General features: G+C 38.5%; 1 protein-coding gene across 1 annotated transcript in view; it reads left to right on the top strand.

Moving 5' to 3' along the window:
- Positions 1 to 15,448, top strand: part of DOCK4 (dedicator of cytokinesis 4) — a 203,777-nt gene that overhangs the window by 94,405 nt on the left and 93,924 nt on the right. Inside the window, exons 17-22 of the mRNA XM_004677162.2 lie at positions 4,635 to 4,732; positions 4,848 to 4,931; positions 5,082 to 5,182; positions 7,652 to 7,733; positions 8,754 to 8,924; positions 13,211 to 13,403. Coding sequence (XP_004677219.1) covers positions 4,635 to 4,732; positions 4,848 to 4,931; positions 5,082 to 5,182; positions 7,652 to 7,733; positions 8,754 to 8,924; positions 13,211 to 13,403 — 729 coding nt within the window. The remainder of the gene's footprint in view (positions 1 to 4,634; positions 4,733 to 4,847; positions 4,932 to 5,081; positions 5,183 to 7,651; positions 7,734 to 8,753; positions 8,925 to 13,210; positions 13,404 to 15,448) is intronic.

Raw genomic sequence — 15,448 nt, 5'->3', positions numbered from 1 at the left:
CAAGTAAATTATCAAAACCCAATTGCATAGAAAAAATGAAAAAGAAAAAGGCACCTTAATCTGTTTCTAGTTGCATAGACAGTAGTTATTGCAGACTTTAGAATAAAGGCCTTTTTTTGTTTAATTAGATACTGCTTTTCTATTCTAGCATGCTTTTGTATGTCGGTGATTATTTAGCAAGTTATAATTAATAAAGCAAGCTCTTATCCTTGGCAAGGTGTCTTCATCTATAATGAAGAAATAAATTAAGCATTTTTGAATTCATGAAGACATTGCTGCCATGTAATGCTTCTCCCCTGCATCCCAGACACCATGTTAATAAATCAGACTTCTTAATGTTGAGGAGAATCACTTCATAAGAAGGTGTTGTATCTCAAAAAATGCTCTTTTGCCTGAATACTTGTAAGTTATTTTTCTTCTGTGTCATAGAACAGCATATGTGGTAGGAAATATTTTTGTTTCTCCTAGAATATCACATCAGAAAAGAAGCAAAATGTAGTCCTACAGGAAGCAGCACTTGTAAGATACCTCTTGATTTCTCATGCATTGCTACTATATTTCTATAGGACATTATTGGCAAATGATTCTCTCACATTTATAGTAGTCTGTGTTTCTCCCCCTTCTAAAAGTATTTTGGAGTACCATTTTTAAAAAATCAACTACATAATTTATTTTTAGTAAATTTGACTGAAAGGTGCTGTCACCAAGCTATGTTAGCTTATACCTGACTTTATTACTATTCCAAGTTTAGTGATTTTAATGTAGTAAAACCAAAATTGGCATATAACTGTAATTATCTTAAAACATTGATCAAGCTCAGATATTTTTTTGTGTGCCTGTGGAAATTATGAAGATATTAAATCCTGTGACTTACTCTTTTAGACAGAATTTTTATTTGTCTTGTGTAGATTTGGTGTACTGGAGTACTGGAGGCACTTTCTGAATGCCTCTACTTTCAGGTTGTACCAGTAACTTGTTGTGATACTGCTTACTACAGGTTTATTGGCTTAAACCAAATGTGTTATCTGAAATCAGTGTCACTGGCCAAAGTCAAGGTTTCACTAAGTCTGTATTCCTTCTAGAAAACTCTCAAGATAATCCCTTTTTTAACTTTTCTAGCTTCCAGGGGCCATCTGTGTTTGCTGGCTTCTGATCTATTCTCTGTCCTTAAAACCAGCTACATAGCATCTTCCAGTTTCTCAGATTCTGTCCATCTTGCATCTTTTGAGGACTCATAGATAATTAGGCCCCTTGGAAAGTCTGAGATAACCTACCTCTTTTAAGATTTTTTTAATCCCATCTGTACAATCTCTCTTGTTATATAAGGTAAATATCTTCCAAGACTCTAGGATGTGACATTGACATCTTTGGGGAGCAGAAAGTAAGTAAATGAACGTAACAATAGATTCTCTGCCATGAAAATATTTGGCCTTGAATCTTTGATCTGTGTTTTTAGTTCTGGGGTTTAGGGTGTTAGAACATAAAAAACAACCAAATCCTGAAAATTTAAAGTTGCTACTTTGTAAAAGCAAAACACACTTTCAGGTAAATATGGGTTAAGTACTCATGAAGTCATTATATTTAATACCTCATATGTAAGGCGATGCTTAGCTCATCTAATAAATAATTATCATTTGACTTTGATAAACCTTGTCAGTGTAAGACAGATCAAAATAAGCCAGGAACTGAATAGTATATTACAAAGTGATAGGAAAGCAAAGGAGAGTTCGTTGATCTGTCTGAAATTTACATGCTAAACCACATCCCCGTAGAAATAATCCAGTTCCAAATTGGAGTTAGATTACTTTATATTCATTTTACTCCACTTGGAAAATACAAAAATCTCATTTCCATTACAATTGTGCATTCAGTAAGTAATATGCCCTTTAGGAACAGTTTTCTACAGCAGATTTGCAATTCCAGATTCCTGAAGTGTGTTTACCTGCACCCTCCCTCTATTGTTCCTGCATAGTATACAGGCCTGGACCACTCCACCAGACATGTGTGAGTGCCAGATCAAGTAGTTACTTAAGGCTCCTTAAAAGTAGGAATCAGGAAAGAAATCGCTTTGCTTTTTTAGCATACTTGGGTAGCAAAACACAACTTTTTTAAAAGTTAAGAAAAATAAAAACAACACTGTAATCTTAAAGTTGTACATTTTTACTGAACTGCCTGCACCCCCTTCTCCTCTAAATAATGGTTCAGTCAGTTTGTTCCTAAAATTGTGATTAAGCAAAAAGAGATCGGCATCATGTCATCCACCTATTTTGTAGCTCCTTGTAGTGAGGCATACAATATGCAATTAGTAAATGTATATTACATGGAATATGTAAAATTCATTGGAATCTATAAGATTTTCAGTGGAGGTGACAGCTGCTAATTTGCAAAGCTTATATCTTCAAATAGCTAAAATAGAGAACTCAAGAATGAAAGTTTTGGATTAAACCTGATTACTTTATATACATGATGCGCTATGTCCAGACATAGTGCTTTACTCCTCTGTTGCCCCGTTATGAACAGTCTAGAGATTCATCAGATTTCTTTCAGGAAAGATGAACAGTCCCATCCTTATTTGTTTGGACCATTGTCATCTGTTGTTCAGCTTTGCCGATGACAGTCCTACTTCTGGCTCCCCACTTTGCCCTCTGGTGGCACCTCTGTGCCCGGCAGAGCCCCCTTTCTCCATTCCTGCATTGAGCTGTGCCCTGGATGCATCCCTCCAAGGGGCAAGGAGACAGACTGAGTGAGAGCTGGAATAGAGGTGGAGTGGCAAGTGAAAAGTGAATCTAGGGAAAGCAGCACAGGGGAATTACAAAAGACAAGATGCCAGGGAAGGCAGGCATCTTGAGTTAGATGCAGGAAGTAGGAAGTAGGTAGGTGGGGGCAGCAAACAGACTGGGGGATAATGGAGAACTTCTTTGCCCTGTGGAAATGTCTTATCGTCTAAATATAGCTAGTCATTTTTTTAAAAAGGTTTCAATCATGCCTCCAGGATGCTTGAGTTAAACATGAATATTAAATATTTTCAGGTCTCTCCACTATGAAAACAGCATAAAATTTTTTCCAAGTCAGTATTTTTTAAATACCTTCATTTTTCTTAGTCAAAATTATCCACCTGTTATCCTACTTTAAGATAGCATTGCTATTGACTACTAAATTTCTTACTGTTAGGCCTTCTTGAAGCTTTTCTCCTGTTAGGCCTTCTTGAAGCTTTTCTCCTGACTATCTTTGGTGGATGTGACTTTTCTTTCCTCTCAGAGCTTGTTTCTTTGTTCTTTTTTCATCTCTATTTCCTATGGCAAATTTGGATTTTTAAAAAATATTTATCTATACATACAGAAGTAGGGTACAGGCCAAAGGTGCAGGGGTGGTGAAAGGCTTCACCCAAGAAAGAGTGGGGAGCAGAACAGGCAGATTGATGAAGTACACTGCTGAGGGGAGCAGTGGGCGGGTCAGGAGAGGTCTGCCACGCCATGTGGGTCACCTCTGGGGTGGGAATTGAACTCATGCTGAAGTAGCTTTAGCTTCATAATGCTGTGCTTTAACCCACTGTGCCACCAGGGATGGTCCAAATTTGGAATTTTTAAATTGTCTTTTCTTTGCTTTTGTGTTGGTCTTTGTCTCTCAGCAAGCCCCACTTGAGTTTGCCCTGCAACAAGTGTAAGCTGGGAAAACCCATTCCTTGGTTTCTCTCTGGCCAAAGTAGAGTCTCAGCCCCACTGGCATGGGGAGGCCAGCCCTGCCAGGTGCCCAGCCTGTGTTCTTCCCACCTGCTGCAGCCTTCTCAGATCACTCTTCTTCTTTCATTAGCCTCCAGATGCCACCTTCTCTTATTCCCTTTGGAGATGAACAAAGCTGGACAGCATTGTCAGACTTTTTCAGTTCTGCCCAGGAAAGACAAGGGAAGAATTTGTTCCCTCTTCAGATGCCCTGCTAGATTCATAGTGTCTGTGTTGACAATTGAGGAAGCAAAGGAAATTGAAGAGTGGGCCCTATGCTTGCCCAGAATCCGGGGTGGAAGACAGAGTCTGGGATCTGGCCCTTGGGTATAAGGGCTCATTCGATACTCATGATTAACTGGACTTATCATTTAGGGTAGGGATCTTCTAGCCCTTCCAGGCTGGGTTACATTGTCAAGAAGACCTTCATTACCAGGTGGAATTGGTTGCCAGACAGAGTGCTGTGCTAGAGGCAGAAATAGGATGAGGTTCACAGTCTTCAAGAAACTTGACTTTTCTAGAAGAAGTAGAAAATTTAACAAATATGTATCAACTGCCTGCTGTATGCCTACTCTGTTCTGGGTCCTGGAAATACAATAGGACCAAGCTCAACCTGTGTGGTTTTCCTTCATAGTGTGTGATCCAGTGGGGGATAAAGGCAAATGAACCTTAGTAGCAAGATAGGGCCAGTGTGAGGTGGAAGCACAAAGCAGGGACAGTTAGCTAGAGCGTTGGGAAGGAGGAAATACATTGTAATAAATGCCATCTTAGTGGGTAAGGAGGCATAGTCTAGGGGGGCCCATGGCTCAGATAACCAGGAGGGCTCAACGACGTGTTACAGAATTCAGCTTTTACCCTTCGTGTGAAAGGCTGTTCTCCATTATGACACTTGATCTTTCTCTTCTGTTTGGAAAGGTGATATGCTTGATCTTTTGAAATGGCGAACCCACCCAGACAAGATCACAGGCTGTCTCTCTAAATTAAAAGAAATCGACGGCTCGGAGATAGTAAAGGTATATGCTCTGTTATTATCCCTCTACCAGAAGTTCCTAGAATAAAGACTATTGGGAGGGGAAGCATAGTTGGTAATTTTTTTTTTATTCATTTCCTTCTTTCTTTATTTGACAGTTTTTGCAAGATACACTGGATACCTTATTTGGAATTTTAGATGAAAATTCCCAAAAATATGGGTCTAAAGTGTTTGATTCTTTGGTAAGTTTATTACACCTGAACAATTTGGTCTCAGTTTTAACTTAAAAGACTGTTTCAGAAATGTGAACTTACAGCATAGGAGTTCACTTAAAAAGAATTTTTAAAATCTCTGTTTGCATTTGGTTTTCTAAAGCTTGATTTTCTTTTTAGGTTCACATTATAAATTTGCTGCAAGATAGCAAATTTCATCATTTCAAACCTGTAATGGACACTTACATTGAGAGTCATTTTGCTGGGGCACTTGCATACAGGTAAGGCCTGTTATCTTGTAATTGGTTTAGAAGCAGTTCCTGTGAGCTGCTCTGAGCAGAACCAGTTGTATAGGAAATTTAGGAAAAAAGGAAGCAAAACAACTGAAGTGTCTCTTGAGACACAATCTTCTCTCCTCAGTTTTTTTTTTTTTTTTTTTAATGACTAGAACTTTGATGAAAAGAAAGAGGTGTAAAAAAAAAAAAGGCCTTCCCTAGTGGTGCAGCGGCTAAAGCCACTTCAGCATGAGTTCGATCCCCACCCTAGAGGTGACCCACATGGTGCAGCAGACCTCTCCTGACCCTCCTGCTGCCCCCCTCAGCAGTGTACTTGTCAGTTTGCCTGTTCTGCTCCCCGCTCTGACTCTGGTGAATCATCTCAACCCCCTGTACCTCTGGCCTGTACCCCAGTTCTCTATAAATAAGTAACCAAGCTATCTTGGTTTCACTCAATCCTCTGGTCTGAAATGCCTCTTATTTTAATTTGCAAGAGCTCTATTTAATCACCAGCCATGCTTCTTGTTGATTCTACATATATCTCAAAGAAAAATGAAGGAAAACAGCCTTTGCCTTTTTAAACTTATTCATTCATTCCTTTATTCATCTTTTAGTCCTTAGAGCTGCCTGCATGCTGGCGCTGGGTGTTATACTTGTGCTGATAATATAAAGATCTGGCCTTGAGCTACAAGCAATTCAGCATTGGTTTCTACCTTTTGACAACACCTACCTCTTAACTGCTTCTCCTTTCCTTTCATCTCAGGTTATACAAGGATTGTTAACACTGAATGAATAATGAAATAATTTAGTTAAAACCAGTTGATATGATAATTGCTAAAAAAGCAACAGCTTAGCTTGTATCTTACGCATAACATCTACATGGTTTTTGTCCTTGTTTAACTATAACCCTGGGATGTACCCTAAAATTCTGTCTCCCATTTCCAATACTGTTAGTAATAACCTGCCCACATTTTTAACTTAAGCACCTATGAGATACGTGCATGCACTATCATGTAATCCCAGGAGTATGTTAAAAAAAAAAAAAGCATAGAATTTTACCCTTTCCCTCTTCTATGTGGTATATAAAAGGTAGTGGTAATCAGTTGGGTACCTCTATAATTGCAAGGTAAGGTATATTCCTTGAACATTTGAATGGACTTATTTTCATAAAACCTGATCCTTATAGCATGACTTTTTTTTTTTAAGATTTATTTATGCATACAGAACTGGGGTACAGGCCAGAGGTGCAGGGGCAGTGGGAGGATTTACCAGAGACAGAGAGGGGAGCAAAACAGGCTGACTAAGTACACTGCTGAGGGGAGCAGTGGGCGGGTCAGGAAAGGTCTGCCACGCCATGTGGGTCACCTCCGGGGTAGGGATCCAACTCATGTTGAAGTGGCTTTAGCTTCTTAGTGCTGTGCTTTAACCCACTGCACCACCAGGGAGGGCCCATCAGCATGACTTTTTCTGGAGTATGAAATGTAACTGCAGGGATAATTTTGAAATGTTGGCTTACCTCTGTCACGTGGCCTAACAATTTGGGCCATGGAGTGAGAATGTCTTAGCTTAGCTTTCTGAAGTTATCATTGGAAGCTAAAGAACAGGGGTGTATTTCCTAACACTTCAGGTTGACAATAAAGTAGGAAAATTGTTCCAACAAGACAAATAAAACCTGTGGAATCTTCTCAAAATGTGAGTGATCAGACACTCACTGGCATGTCCTTCAAATAGTTCTCCCAACAGCATCTACCTGCTGGCTTTAACATGTTTTCTTCCTGCCTGAGCCCAACAGAAGCTTTTTAAATTATTGCTCTTTTCTAGAAACTGAGAACTGGCCAGAGTTAAAGGTAGTGAAACTTTAACCTTGAGAATTTGGGGAGTTTTTAATTTAAAAAAATTTAAATACCTTTTCTGAAAATTCTTTTAAGACTCATGTTCACAGTAAGCTTTTTCCTCTCACAACTCAAGAGTATTGTCTTGACAAGTCCCCATGGGCATCTAATTTGAAGTGGGGAGTGTTGTCCTCAACCATTGTCACACCCCCTTTTGCCTCTAGCTGAGTATTTAACCCCTTGAATATTTTTTTCACTTGAGGAGAAATTTCTGAATTAGCAGTTATCCAAGTCTGACTAGGACAGTCCTACTTCCAAGCATTTCTTCACTGGAATCCTTGTCTCTGTTATTTGTGTTCACCCCCCACTTGAAAGCATTGCCAGACCAGTAAGAACGATAGAATAGGTCCAGACTGAGAGGAATCTCAGTGGAAAAGAAGTAACTCCCTTCAGATTCAAAAAGGGGTAATGTTGCTGAGACACAGACGTTGTCAATTTATTACATTGCAGCAGTTTGACAGAAAAATATGAGAACTAACAGGAAAAGAAGTCTCCTCATGACAAAAATAAGTGCTTGCTATATTGGCATTTAATTGAGAAAGAAACCAGTTCTACCTTCTGTACATTTCTCCCTGCATTTTAGAGATCTCATCAAAGTGCTGAAGTGGTATGTGGACAGGATAACGGAAGCAGAGCGGCAAGAGCACATCCAAGAGGTGCTGAAGGTAATAATACACCATCCAGAAGAGATAATGTCGTTGGGCAGAACTGTGGCATGGTGGGGCCAAAACTAATTGGTTTCCTCCTCACAGCTAGTAATTGGTGATGATACAGCACTGATTCCAATTCAGAGATCTTAATCAGTTTATGACTGTTCCAGAGGTGATGAAATTTGACAGGAAATTTGCCAGATTCTCAATGGCACCTGTTTGGGATAAAATCTTTGCTTCTGTGGGCTCTAGAGTACTTAAAGTGTAGGACTAGGAGAAAGGAGTTTTTCTGAGAGAGGGCTTTGCAGTTCCTGGCTCTTTTTTCAGCCACTCTCACAGAGGCCACCTGAGAATCATTTTCTTAAAATTTACAGCAGAGTATGCATCTTAGCAGGGGTCACAATGAGGAAGCCTGAGGTTTTGCTGGGTGTTATGATTTCACACTGCTCAAGTCTCTGGGTCCTATGTGCTTAGTGCAATGTGGAGATGCAAATATCTCATTTGCAAGTATGTTCTAAAAGAATCTAGGTTCTTAATGGAATTGACTCATAGCTGCCCATGTAATTTCTTGATTCATGAGTTGAATTGCACTGTAGGTGATTTCAGTAGATAAAAGCAGACAGCTGTACATGTTAAAGCATAAGCAATTTGTTAATTATAAATTTACCATTTTGGTGTGATTGAAAGCCAACTGCTAAGTGGCAAGAATATCTACCTACAAGCAGTAGCATTTGAAAAGCAGGTAATTATCTCTTTGTTGACTTAAATTAAAAACCCATCTGAGGGATCTAAAACGTTTTATGTTTATAACTCTCAAGAATTACATAAAAATTTTATGTTATGATACATTTTCTCTTGTTAGATATCAGAGAAAGATGGCTCTTCCCCTCCAAATAAGTAAAGTTCAGAAATCTCATGGGACTTTAGTGTTTTGATCATAACTTAAAAGCATACTGTTGTATCATGGTTTTTATGCTTGTTAAATAAGTACTCTTGGTCTCCTTTGAAACTGACTTTAAAATTGTTTGTTTTAAGGCACAAGAATACATTTTTAAATATATAGTTCAATCTCGGAGGCTCTTCTCCCTTGCCACTGGTGGACAAAATGAAGAGGAATTTCGCTGTTGCATCCAGGAGTTGTTAATGTCAGTGCGTTTCTTTCTTTCTCAAGAGAGCAAAGGATCTGGAGCACTGTCTCAATCACAGGTAATTTTTCATCTGTGCTGAATAGAAGAAAAACAAATCTCATTTATTTTTATGTCGCAGCTTGAGTTTTTTTTCCCCCATGGGAAATCCATAGTTTCAGCTCAGAAGTGTAGCTTAACTGCCTCTGACTAGACTTTTAAAACAAGTTCTCCAGCTTCTAGTACTGGTAGTGCTTCGGCTGCTTTCCTCAGGCTGTCCTCACTCTGAAGGGAGAGTCTGTTGGTTTCCTCAGCCTGCACTTCAGCCCCCTGAACGCCTACTGATGATTAGATACTTGTCACTGTCAGCCGTGGGGAAGGAATTACGCTACAGCCAATGTATTGAAATTGTTTTCCCCGAGCTCTGCACTGCACTTTAATCTGTCAATTTGAGACTCATTGTATTGGACTTAACTAAACTGTGTGTTGTTTTGCGTTACTTAACTTGATTCTAATCTTCCTGGGACTGATCTTATATGACTAGTGCTGAACAACTGCTGCCAAATACTATTAGTGGGAGTGGTTCCACATGTTTCCTTTAAGAACAGGAATCATCCACTTTCCAAATAGCATGGCCTTGAGCACAGTCTGAGAGGTTATTCTGAGTATCTTTCTCTACACTACAATGTCTTAATCCTTCTTTAGAGTTTTAATTCTAATAACTTGGTTAAAAGTTAGTCAGATGGGGAAGCAGCTCTTTGCTGCCATGCCCTGCAATCTAAAGTCTTACTAAGAATTGGGACATAAAATGGGAGTTAGGAAGAAGAAAACAGATTCTGAAATGATTGTTCTAATTCAGTGCCATTTGCAATTTGAAAAGCGTAATACACAGTGGTAAAATACCAGATCCTTTACACAGTGGTAAAATACCAGATCCTTTTGATAATTGCAATGCTTTTTGGGCAGCTATTCTTGTTACTCTCTTCTTGCAGAGGTGAACTGATCTTCCATATGGGCCAGGATACACTTCAGACCTTTTTTTTTTTTTTAAAAGATTTATTTATTTGTGCATACAGAACTGGGGTACAGGCCAGAGGCTAGGGGCGGTGAGAGGCTTCACTAGAGACAGAGTGGGGAACAGAACAGGCAGATCGACGAAGTACACTGCTGAGGGGAGCAGTGGGCGGGTCAGGAGAGGTCTTCCACACCATGTGGTCACCTCCCTGGGGATCAAACTCATGCGGAAGCAAAGCGGCTTTAGATTCTCAGTGCTGTGCTTTAACCCGCTGCGCCACCAGAGAGGGCCCACTTCAGACCTTTTAATGTTCTTTTGACCTCTGTCTTCAGCGTTCTAATAGCCGTACTTTAGGAATTTGCCAGAGCCTTCAATGTCAGATTCCCTACCAGCCGAACCCTGCTCTCAGCAGTTGATGTTTGAAAAGGATAATCTGACAAGTTGGTCATGTATTCCTTGAAATCAAATTTCTCAGAAGATTGGTATTTCTACAAAAGCTATTGAAAATTTTTCATTTTGATATTTTTTTCTTTTAAACTGCTGTCAGTTACAGGATCTACTTCACATTAGAAAAAACATTTTCTTACCCTTAGGAATAACCTCAAGTCCTGACTTTTCACTGAGATGCCTTCCCAGAGACTCGAGAGAATTTTTCCATCTTTAAACTCCAAGAAATATTCTTTTACCTTAGTGTGTTTCCACTAAGCCTCACATGACTGGGGCCACTCAGGAACAGGTAGAAAGCAGCTCTCTTTCCATATGTTTAATGTAGTGGCTTCCTCTGCACTTGATAGCTAAGTTCTATTTAATCAAGTTAGTGAAGCAACTTGATTAAGAATCATATTTAATTTGTCTTTTTCTGCTCCTAACTTTTTATTAGGAGGTTAATATATAAAAGATACACAGAAAGTTTCTGTCCTTATAAACTCCACTGTTTATTTTCTCTATTATTTTGTGTGTATCCCTTCCTTGTAAATTTTTGTGTGATCATTGTATTTCAGTTTGATGCTAAGAAAAAAAATTTATATAATATGACCAAGTACTTTTAGTTGGCTGCAAAATCAAGAAGGCTTCATGTCTCTATTTGTAGAGAGAGGGCAAATGCTGCCCACATCTACCCATTTCAGGTTCCTTTTGGCCCCATATGTTCATAGCATGCTCTTCCAAGAAGAAAGCTGTCACTCATCTGATTGACTCTGTTACTTATCAGTTGGTACATACCAAAGGACTATATCCTTAAGGCTTAAAATAATACCCATTTATTAGCTCATAGTTCTGTAGGTCAGAGGCTTGGTTATGGTCTGCTATGTCCAAAATCAAAGTATTGGGTTTGATGGCTTGTTTCATGGCTTTGGGGAAGCATTGATTTCCAAAATCTTTTAGACTTTTAGCAGAAATTCAATCCCCTTGTGTTTATATAGCTGAGATTCCCATTTCCTTGTGGGTTGTCAGTCTAGGGTAAGAGGAAGAAAAAGGGGCTCTCAACTTCTAGAAACCACTCCCATTCCTTAGTGACCTCTCCTCATCAAAGCCAGCAACAGTATGTCCTCACATCCAAATCTCTGATTTTGCCCACCACAAGCCAGAAAAAATGATATTAAGGGATAATATGATTAGGTTGGGTATATCTGGATATTCTCCACATTTTAAGGTCAATTCATTAGTAGATGGTATGTGCAAAGCCCTTTTTGCCGAGTAATATAATGTAGCCATGGGACAAGGTCTTGGGAATCATCTCAAATTCTATCTCCAGAGCCAAGATAGACATTGGTCCAAGTTTTACAAGTAGACTACATAAAAGGGAGAAACACAATTAGCTTGCTCGATTTTCCATGTGGACTGCACCTCAGGGCACATCCTGGCTCCTGGAGGCAGAGCATCAGTGCCAGCAACCTTTCATGTTGCATTATTGGGCACCCCACACATATCTGGCCACCCTGGCCTCAGGCGGAGGCTTATTTAGTCTGCCTGGGCTCACCCTATGTCTCAGGGACTCTGTCCTTGAGGACCCTGTCCTGGAAGAACTGTCAGCTGACTGAGTGCTATGGTGGTGTTCCTTGGTTTCCCATTCTGTGGTTGATCCACCATAGGAACTAAAGACAAGGAAAGGAATGACAGAACTTGATACCCAAGACCCTGCCTCAGATTCTAATAATTACCTTTGTCTTTACCCAGTCTGTCAGGAAGGCCAGAACAAAATTGTACTTTCATTTTACTATTGTTTTAGATGTACTATTACAACTCTGCCCTGGTCCGAAAGTGTTTATTCCTTTATCCTTTGTACATCTGCATATGGTGCTATAGGTACTTCAAGTGCTTTTTGAAAGGGAAGAGGTGTAGATAAAAAAAAATTAATGAATAAATGAAAATATGCCTGAAGAAAACTAACTTAGTTGACTTTTGCAGTGATCAGAAAGCTGGGCTCACTTTACTTTCTCAAACTTCACTGTATGACTCAGCACTTTGCAGAGTGAAATGAAGGTTACATAAATATACTTAATAAGGCATACTAAGTTACTCATTTTAAACTTGCTCAAATGAATCTAAATTTTAAGAGTCAAGGAGAACATGGCTGTTAGCCGTAGCATCTTAAGCTTTTTGATGGCTCTGGTAACAAAAGCAAGTTTTGCCTCTCCTAAATAAAGTTTTTGCTGCTACCCTGTAAGTAAATAGCCAAACCCACAAATTTGAATTGGATTCATATTGGAATTAACAGGAGCACATGTCGACTCAGTCTGTTATCTGTTGGTGTCAGACCTCCTGGCTCTCAGCATATTTCCAGTTTGTGCCTCCTTTCCCTGCTGGTGGAGGGTGGCTGGTGGGCGTTTCCTCCTAATGTCCTCCTCTTATAGAATTTTAAAAGAATGGATGTATTTCCCTCTTACTATTAGCTGCATTTTTTTCCCTTAAAAGATGATTATCAGGTTTCTTTCTTTATGTGAAGAATACTGTGATTAGTACACAGTTTTGAGTTTACTATAAATCTTGAAGCAACCAAAGGGATTGTTCCAATAATCTTTTTATTTAACAAATAATGAAGCTGGAACTGAGGGGGCTAAAATGACTTGTTCAAGGGTCACAGTGTGATTAGAAGCAACACTAGGCTATATATTATATATTATCTAGAGCTTCTGATGCTCTGTTTTGCTTTTTTTCTTTCATTATAAATTGAGTGTCTTACATACACAATGTGTCTGGTTTAGAAAATTTATTCTTTGAGCTTTAGGTGCCAGAACTATCTTGCATTCATTTTCCTGCCATTCAAAAATATTTGTCAGTCTTAAATTCATTGACATTTTACAATTAATTTCTCAGGACCTATCTGGGATTGATAAACATTTCTTCTGTTTAAGGCTGTGTTTCTGAGCTCCTTCCCAGCTGTTTACTCAGAACTGTTGAAGCTCTTTGATGTCCGAGAAGTGGCCAACTTAGTACAGGACACCCTGGGCAGTCTGCCGACCATTGTGCACGTGGACGATTCCCTGCAGGCTGTGAAGCTGCAGTGCATCGGCAAGACCGTGGAAAGCCAGCTTTATACCAACCCAGGTAGGATGAGGGCCTCTTGGGTGAAATTGTCTCTAGAAAGCCAGTACTTATCTAGAACAGCAAGGAGCCAGAAAGAAAATAAATAATAGATGGTTTCATGCATAGCAGGAGTATAATGGATCTGGGGGAAAAAAAAGTTGTAATAAAGTAAAAATGAAAATCAACAAATAACTATAAACCAGAGACATTCTACAGGGGTAGAGAGGGAAAGGGAAATAGAATCAAAACTCGGCAGGGAAGAGCGCACGAGACTATGGTGATGGCATGTGGGTGAATTGGTGGTGGGAAGTCCACAGGGATTACAACCGAGATGAAAAAATGTGCAAAATGTAGAAAGATGTAAGAAACATGTATATATATGTATAATAACATCATATTTAAATGAAAATAACAGCATTAACTTACTATGCTTTTTTTCAAGACTATGTATTCTTAGTTTTTTCCACACAAAAGTCCTGGATGCAGCTGGAATGGTGATGGTGCACAGGTGATTTGGTGGTGGTAATTTCACAGGGAAATCATGCACTGTACAAAATGAAAGATGATGTAATAAATATATATATTTTAAAAAAAGCAGTACTTATAGCCTGTAAATATAGATCAGAGAAGCAACTGAAAAACAGAAACTGAAAACCTTCTCAAAAGCATTGTGTATTTGGGTGCTAGAATGCATTTAGTAAGTAGTCCCAAATATAAAAGTATGGCTATTAAAACTTGATTTCGAGAAAGAATGAAAATGTTGATGATTAAATTATTCACTCTAATCACAAGTAGTCGTGCTGTAAGAATGCTTTTTCTTAATTATATTTTTTTATGTTCAACAAATATAACATTTTCTTTTAGAGATGCTTACAGTTACCTGGTATGACCCTTGTTTGCCTCTTTTTTCTGAAATTTTTTCTGTCAGCTTATGTTTGACTCTAGATGAAAGTTTTGGTGATACATTAAAATGATTTTGTCAAAATGTGCTATTAAATCCCACTACTTCTTGTTTTCTTGTAGTTTTTTCCTGAAATAATGAGTACCAACCTCCTTAAGAATTTATTTTAAGAAGTTTCTATCAGTATCACCAAATAAGCTTTTAACAATTGATTCTATTGAAAATATCCTTCTACATGAATGTGTATATTTTTGGAAATAGGATTTTAAGTACAATAAACAATTTTTTTACATTATTTGGTAATAAAGCATTTGAGACATACAGGTAAGATGAGAACAAAATATGAATAAATCATTAGCAAATCTTATTTAGTAAGAAGTTAGTCATTGTAGATATTTTCAGGCCTTCTTGCATTTATTCACTTTCTTCAGAGAAATTTCCATTATCAAAGATTCCAGTCCCAAATTTCTATGGTATTAGGTAGCTACAAATACACACACACACACACACACACACATATACTTTTTTCCTTTTAGTCCTTATTTGATGACTTTATGTTGTATGCAACTTAGTAGGTCTCTTTCTGCTTAATACTGCACATTTATGTTTACCAGTGCTACTAGGTAGAGCGATAGTTTATTCCCCTTATAAAATATTGTAGAGCATTGCACTGGTTTATTTTATTTTTTCCTATTCATATGTTTCTTTTTTTCCTGAAAATAGTATTTCAGTTAATGTAGAGGAAAGTTCAATCTTCTAATTTCTAAGGGGGGGGGGGATAAACCTTATCTAGAGAAAAGATGCTTGTTGTAGTGGTTTTCAAAAATCAGGTCCTCAGAGACCCAGAGTTTCTGATGCAGTGATCAAGTTCTCTCTCAAGGTTGGAGACAACTGAGGGGATGAAGATTCAGATAAGTGTTCCCAGTTTACAAGAACAACAGTTCTTTTTATCAAATGAAGAACATCCATCCCTGTTTCAGTAAATAGGTGATACCTGCCCTGTTTCTTGCTCACCAGATCATTCTTTCTTGGGTTAAAGTCCAACACCAAAAGAATAACAAATATTAAAATTCCTTTTCAAGAGTAAAGAAATATTTTGAGGGTCTTCTATTCATTGTTTGCCTCTGAGAAATGTATCCTATCTGCAGACTCAGTTCCTTGTTGA

Source organism: Condylura cristata, unplaced genomic scaffold, assembly GCF_000260355.1.
Source record: "Condylura cristata isolate star-nosed mole 26May11 unplaced genomic scaffold, ConCri1.0 scaffold00005, whole genome shotgun sequence".
NCBI classification, from domain to species: Eukaryota; Metazoa; Chordata; class Mammalia; order Eulipotyphla; family Talpidae; genus Condylura; species Condylura cristata.
Note: the sequence above shows the minus strand (reverse complement) of the source record. Positions and strands in the feature narration are given on the sequence as shown.